We start from the raw sequence: 7390 nt of genomic DNA on the forward strand, positions 1-7390 counted from the left end.
TCGGGTTGCTCACGGCCACTCTCCCACTGCGCGAGAACTCCTGCACACACAGAATTTCTCCTAGAATAATACATAACTACATAATATTTTTTCTATAGTGACTGTGCCAGAGGTGAACATGCATTCTACTGATGTGGCAAATTGGAACGCGTTCAATCTATCGCAGCACCAAGCAAATATTCTCAAGATCCCCACCATATCAATTCCTCGATGTGATCGAAATTAAGGCGCACTACATAAAATAAACAGAATGTTATTAATATCAGTACTACGGACAATATTAACCAAAATTCCTAAAACAGCCCACTACCGATAATATGGGCTTTTTAAACATCAGATCCTTGTCTCCCAAAACCTCATTAGAGACAACAATCTTAACGTCATTGGTGTCAGCGAAACCTGGCTAAAACCAGATCCACTCGGGAAGAACCTCATTGCCTGCTCTTTATAATCATGTTCCCCACCACACAACACTTTAGGTTAGCATCTTTGACACTTTTACCACAATCATGTTTTTCCCCACACTTTGCACATATTTATTTTCAATGACAATGTTGTGTTGTATGTCCCATTCTTTGACATCTAAAGCACCCTAGTGCAGTGGTTCTCAACTTTTTTTCAGTGATGTACCCCCTGTGAACATTTTTTTAATTCAAGTACCCCCGAATCAGAGCAATGAATTTTGGTTGAAAAATAAATTAAAAAGTAAAATACAGCACTATGTCATCAGTTTCTGATTTATTAAATTGTATTACAGTGCAAAATATTGCTCATTTGTAGTGGTCTTTCTTGAACTATTTGGAAAAAAAACATGTAAAAAAATAACTAAAAACTTGTTGAAAAATAAACAAGTGATTCAATTATAGATAAAGATTTCTACACATAGAAGTAATCATCAACTTAAAGTGCCCTCTTTGGGGATTGTAATAGAGTTCCATCTGGATTCATGAACTTAATTCTAAACATTTCTTCACAAAAAAATAAATATTTAACATCAATATTTATGGAACATGTCCACAAAAAATCTAGCTGTCAACACTGAATATTGCACTGTTATATTTCTTTTCACAGTTTATGAACTTACATTCATATTTTGTTGAAGTATTATTCAATAAATATATTTATAAAGGATTTTTGAATAGTTGCTATTTTAAAAAAATCTCACGTACCCCTTGGCATACCTTCAAGTACCCCCAGGGGTACACGTACCCCATTTGAGGACCACTGCCTTAGTGGTTGTGGGGTAGAATCCGTCAGTTTGTCATTCATGCATAACATTCACAGCTCAGCAGCCATTGTTTGATCAAACACAAGTCAAATTAATCAAATGACACTTTTCACTCCTCTATTAGTCTGAAATATTTTAGTGTTCATTTATTTCACACCTTTACACTTTTTTCCACTTCATTGACATTTGTAAAAGTACATTTGAAATGACTCCTCTTAATGCTGCTGATGTTTGAAGTAGTTTATTTTCAACATGCATACAATTACAGTGAATACATCACATGTCTACTATTTCACATGCCAACATACCTGAGAAGGAGTAGGAAGAAACAGAGCTTATATTAATACATATACTTAACTGGAATGAAAACACCAAAAAATGTAACCTAAAAATGGCAGAAGCATATTAACAAATACACAATGTAGCCAAAAGTATTTGGCCACCTGCCTTGACTCACATATAAAGTTGAAGTGCCATCCCATTACTAACCCATAGTGTTCAATATGATGTGGGTCCACCTTTTGCAGCTATAACAGCTTCAACTCTTCTGGGAAGGCTGTTCACAAGGTTGTGGAGTGTGTTTATAGGAATTTTCGATCATTCTTCCAAAAGCGCATTGGTGAGGTCAAACACTGATGTTGGTTGAGAAGGCTTGGCTCTCAGTCTCTGTTATAATTCATCCCAAAGGTGTTCTATTGGGTACAGGTCAGGACTCTGTGCAGGCCAGTCAAGCTCATCCACACCAGACTGTCATCCATGTATTTTTGGATCTTGCTCTGTGCACTGGTGCACAATCATGTTGGAAGAGGAAGGGGCCCGCTCCAAACTGTTCCCACAAGGTTGGAAGCATGGAATTGTCTAAAGTGTTTTGGTATCCTATAGCATTCAAAGTTCCTTTCACTGGAACTAACTCCAACTCCAGAAAAACAACTCCACACCACAATTCCTCCTTCCCCCAATTTCACACTCGGCACCATGCAGTCCGAAATGTACCGTTCTCCTGGAAACCTCAAAACCCAGACTCGTCCATCAGATTGCCAGATGGAAAAGCGTGATTCATCACTCCAGAGAACGTGTCTCCACTCCTTTAGAGTCCAGTCGTGACGTGCTTTACACCACTGCATCCAACGTTTTGCAATGGACTTGGTGATATCTGGCTTAGACGCAGCTGATCGGCCATGGAAACCCATTCCATGAAGCTCTCTGCGTACTGTGCGTGGGCTAATTGGAAGGTCACATTAAGTTTGGAGCTCTGTAGCAACTGACTGCATGAAGTCGGCAACCTCTTTGCACTATGCGCTTCAGCATCTGCTGACCCTTCTCTGTTAGTTTACGTGGCCTACCACTTCGTGGTTGAGTTGCTGTTGTTCCCAAACTCTTCCATTTTCTTATGATAAAGCCGACAGTTGACTTCGGAATATTTCGGAACGAGGAAATTTCACAACTGGAATTGTTGCACAGGTGGCATCCTATGAAAGTTCCACACTGGAAGTCACTGAGCTCCTGAAAGCGGCCCATTATTTCACAAATGTTTGTAGAAACAGTCTTCATGCCTAAGTGCTTGATTTTATACACCTGTGCCCGGGCTAAGTGATTAGGACACCTGATTCTCATCATTTGGATGGGTGGCCAAAAACTTTTGGCAATATAGTGTATGTGCTAATGTTGTTACACAAGTTCTGCAAGTTTATTTCAAATTGTGCAGCTTCCTTTGCTGCTGCTGTTCTCACCAGCACACGTGTGTTTCTTACACTGGTACTCGTAAGCGAATCTTTCCCCACACACACTGCAACTCAACACTTTCTCTCCAGTGTGTGTTCTCATGTGTACTACTAGGGTTCTTTGTTGACAAAAGCTCTTGTTGCAGTATATACATGTATAAGGCTTTTCACTAGTGTGTGTTCTCATGTGTATTTTAAAATCGCCAGTCCGTGTAAAACCTCTATTACAGATCGAACAAGAATACGTTTTTTCACCAGTGTGTATTCTCTTGTGTGTTTTCATATCACTAATCCGTGTAAAACCTTTACCGCAGATTGAACAGGAAAAAGGTTTTTCTCCAGTATGTATCCTCATGTGTATTTTCAAATCACAAGTTCGTGTAAAACTTTTACCACATACTGAACAAGAAAAAGGTTTTTCTCCTGAATGTATTCTCATGTGTACTTTTAAATAGCAAGTTTGTGTAAAATCTTTACCACACACTGAACAAGAAATTGTTTTTTCTCCAGTGTGCATTCTCATGTGTCTTTTCAAATCATTATTTCTTGTAAAACCTTTACCACATTCGGCGCAGGAAAAGGGGTTTTCTCCAGTGTGCCTGGTCATGTGTGTTTTCAAACGGTGCCTTAGAGTAAAATCTTTACCGCACATTGAACAAGAAAAAGGTTTTTCTCCAGTATGTATTCTCATGTGTTCTTTCAGCATACATTTATGAGCAAAACCCTTACTACATTCTGTGCATGAAAAAGGTTTTTTTGCAGTGTGTGTTACCATGTGTGTTTTCAAATTGTATTTTTGAGTAAAATCTTTAGCACATATTGAACAGGAAAAAGGTTTTTCTCCAGTGTGTGTTCTCATGTGTGTTTTTAGACGACAATGGTGATTGAAAGTTTTGTCACAGTGAGGACATTTAAAGCGTGTGTTGTCAGTTGGACTTGTGTTATCGGCTCTAGAGTCTTCATCATCAGTGTCAGGAGAGTGTGACGTTGTGTCCTCACTATCTGATAGTGGAGCTAAGAGCTTGTCTGCTTGTGACCCTCCACAATGGTCTTCTGTTATGTGTTGAGTTGAGCTGCTGCTTGAGGGCTCCACCTCTCTCTTCTCTTCACTTTCACTTTTGACTTCATCATCTTCACTCTTCACAATCACACCAGTCACTGGCATCTTGGTGACATGAACTTCCTCCAGTCCTTCAACATGCTCCCCCTCCTGACTGATGCTGTGTTCCTCCTCTTCATCTTTAATGTGACTCCTCTTTCTCTGTAATGTGAAGGAGGAGGGCTGTGACTCATTTTCCTCCTTAATATAAAATGTACGTGGCTCATCCTCCTCTTTAATGTGGGGCTGCTTTGGCTCCTCCTCTTTCCCTTTAATATGGCGGTACTGCGGCTCATCCTCTTCCTCTTTTATTCGTGGGGGCTCCTCTTCTTTCACTTTTATATAGAGGGGCTGGTACTCATCCTGCTCCATCCTTGAGGTCTTCTATGCTCAGGGAGAAGATGGTCTTCACAGATGTCTGCAGGACATAAGAAGAAAACAATGCTTTAGAAATATCCAACCTTAGTCACATGAGACATTGTCCTGCATATGTTCTGATAAAGTCATCAGTCACTACGCTAACATTCAAAATGTCATAACCATAACGTACATCAGGGAATTACAGAAGCAATAAAATGAGTCATGAAAAAGACATGGTAACACCAGCAGTAAAACCTTACATACAAATATGACAGCTGCTCGTACACCCGAAGCAGAACATAAAACAGGACTAAAAAATGAAAACCTACTTTTCAAAATCCTGAAGCCTGGCTAGCCTGTTTGTAATTATGGTTTAAGATAATAGATGTAAAAAAAAATCTATGTTTATATTTGCCACATTTACAAGTTCAACATGTGTTTTACTTTTGCAGCTGAATGTAGAAATGGCTCTACTGAAGTGGGACCTGTTTGCATCAGCTCTGTCCTACTCCTTTTCGGACATGATGTAAAGTGAAATAATATGAAATGGCGTGATGTATTATGCTGTACGTGTGTTCATGTTCGAAATAAACTAAAGAAAGAAAAAAATATCCCTGTCAAATCGTAATGCTCGTCAAACTTGTCATAAAACGTTCCTATTAATGAAAATAGACATTTGTGTGATCATCACCGTGCACCAACCTGAGAAGCAGCTAAATATTGTCAGCAATGACGCACCAAAGACGTTCCTTTTTCCGACATCCCTCCGGTGAAGAAAGCGGAAGTTCCCTCAACCATAGAAGTCCGGCCTGCGCTAAAACGTTTGGTTCCGTTTCCCCGTATTAGTGTTTTGTTTCACACCAAATCTTACAATAATTACTCTGGATCCTCACAACACTATTAGGCCGTAGAGCCGCGAGATATAAAGGTATTATAGTTAATACCAGTATATTTTCTAAAGCGATATGTATTTGGGACAGTATCGCTATACCGGCATATAATATATTTTCACGCTACGTTACAGCCCCTTGATGTCCTCGCAACTGACAGGCACGCCCCTTTTATTGAGGCTTTTTTGTTGTTGATTTAATTACATTTTTTGTTTGTTTATTTTTTGGTTTATTTATTTATTTATTTTTTTTTTTAAAGGCTTATTTATAAATTTCAACAATTACAAACAGTGTGGAGTTTGCATGTTCTCCCCGTGAATGCGTGGGTTCCCTCCGGGTACTCCGGCTTCCTCCCACTTCCAAAGACATGCACCTGGGGATAGGTTGATTGGCAACACTAAATTGGCCATAGTGTTTGAATGTGAGTGTGAATGTTGTCTGTCTATCTGTGTTGGCCCTGCGATGAGGTGGCGACTTGTCCAGGGTGTACCCTGCCTTCCGCCCGATTGTAGCTGAGATAGGCGCCAGCGCCCCCCGCGACCCCGAAAGGGAATAAGCGGTAGAAAATGGATGGATGGATGGATGAATTACAAACAGTAAGTCAAACAACAATATAAAACATTATGAAAACAGTACAAAACAGCGCCAGCTGGTTGTAAGTTCAAAATAATAAATATAGAATACAAAATATATATATATATGTATATATATATATATGTGTATATATATATATATATATATATATATATATATATATATATATGTGTGTATATATATATATATATATATATATATATATATATAATAAACAAAATGCAAAGCCGTAGGCTTATTCAGATTCATCAAACAACTTAAATTTGGAACACAGCATCATCGTTTTCACAGCTTTTTTGTTGTTAGAGGTAGAGAGCGTTTTAATGTAAAGTTCCAGATCTTTTTTAAAGGCACAAAAGTTAGGACGGGTATTAAGAAACTTACATTTATGAATATAAAACTTAGCCAATAAAATAATGAGGTTGCAAAGGTAGAATTCCTTTTCAAATTTTTGTTCACACAGTGTAAAACCAAAAATCACATCTTTAAAGTAAAGCACAAATTTGTCATAAATATTGTCCAGGATGAAGCGACAGATGCCCTGCCATAGTGATCGAGTGTTTTCACAAGTCCAAAACAAGTGGTTGACAGTCTCTGGGTGCATGTTACAAAAGGTGCAGGTAACATCAATGTCCTTCTTGTATCTAACCATCACAGTCTTTACAGGGTAATAGCGATGGATGATTTTAAATGATATCTCTTTGACTTTGTTGGTAAGTAAATACCTGTTAGGAAGGGACCACGTTTTGATCCAACAGATGTCATTTACAACATTATTCCATAAGGAAATTACATAGGAGACAGACACACAATCATTTTGGAATAAGCTGCGGATTTTTCTGTTATTTTTTTGATCAAAGCAAAGTTTCCCCACGAGAGTGTCAAGTGGATCATTCACAATTTTTACAGCAGAAAGAGGAGGTGTGTAAGCCCTGTACAACATAATAACACCTGTTGGGATGGCATCAAATACAATAGCAAATTGTTTGGGAGTCACAGGTATCTTAAATTGGTTGAGAAATTCTTGGTCATTAAAAAGTTGACCTTCCTTATTGAAACGCTGACTCACTAAAATAATGTTATTGTTAAACCAATTGTTGAGGAAAAGAGATTTCCTTTTGTAACATATGTCTTTATTGTTCCAGATGAAATATTTGGTTGGTGAAAAATTGTGCTTGTATACAAGAGACCATGCTAGAAGGGCTTGTTTGTGGAAGTTTGAGAGCGCAACAGGAATCCTATAAATGTTATAATTACACAATAGCAAAAATTTTAGGCCTCCAAGGTTAGAGAATACATGATGAGAAATAAAGTTCCAAATTGAGGTAGGGTCTTTCAAGTAGTGTCTTATCCAATTAATTTTAAAGGTGTTGTTTAGTGTAGTGAAATCAAGAAAGTTTAGACCACCCTGATTGTAATTGTTCATTATAACAGATTTCTTAATATAATGAATTTTGTTTTTCCAAATAAAGTCAACCAGTATTTTGTCAATAGTTTT

At 38.0% G+C, this 7390-nt stretch overlaps 1 protein-coding gene across 1 annotated transcript; it reads right to left on the reverse strand.

Annotated features, from left to right (window-relative positions):
• Window positions 1-1453: 1453 nt before the first annotated feature.
• LOC133557796 (gastrula zinc finger protein XlCGF28.1-like) lies at window positions 1454-5237 on the reverse strand. Its single transcript, XM_061908599.1, has 2 exons — window positions 5111-5237; window positions 1454-4466 (listed from the first exon to the last, which is right to left on the reverse strand). Exon 2 carries the CDS (start codon window positions 4418-4420, stop codon window positions 2921-2923), a length of 1500 nt encoding a protein of 499 aa, XP_061764583.1. The 5' UTR covers window positions 4421-4466; window positions 5111-5237; the 3' UTR covers window positions 1454-2920.
• Between the last annotated feature and the right edge of the window lie 2153 nt (window positions 5238-7390).

The sequence above is a fragment of the Nerophis ophidion genome, linkage group LG08 (genome assembly GCF_033978795.1).
Source record: "Nerophis ophidion isolate RoL-2023_Sa linkage group LG08, RoL_Noph_v1.0, whole genome shotgun sequence".
Classification (NCBI taxonomy): Eukaryota; Metazoa; Chordata; class Actinopteri; order Syngnathiformes; family Syngnathidae; genus Nerophis; species Nerophis ophidion.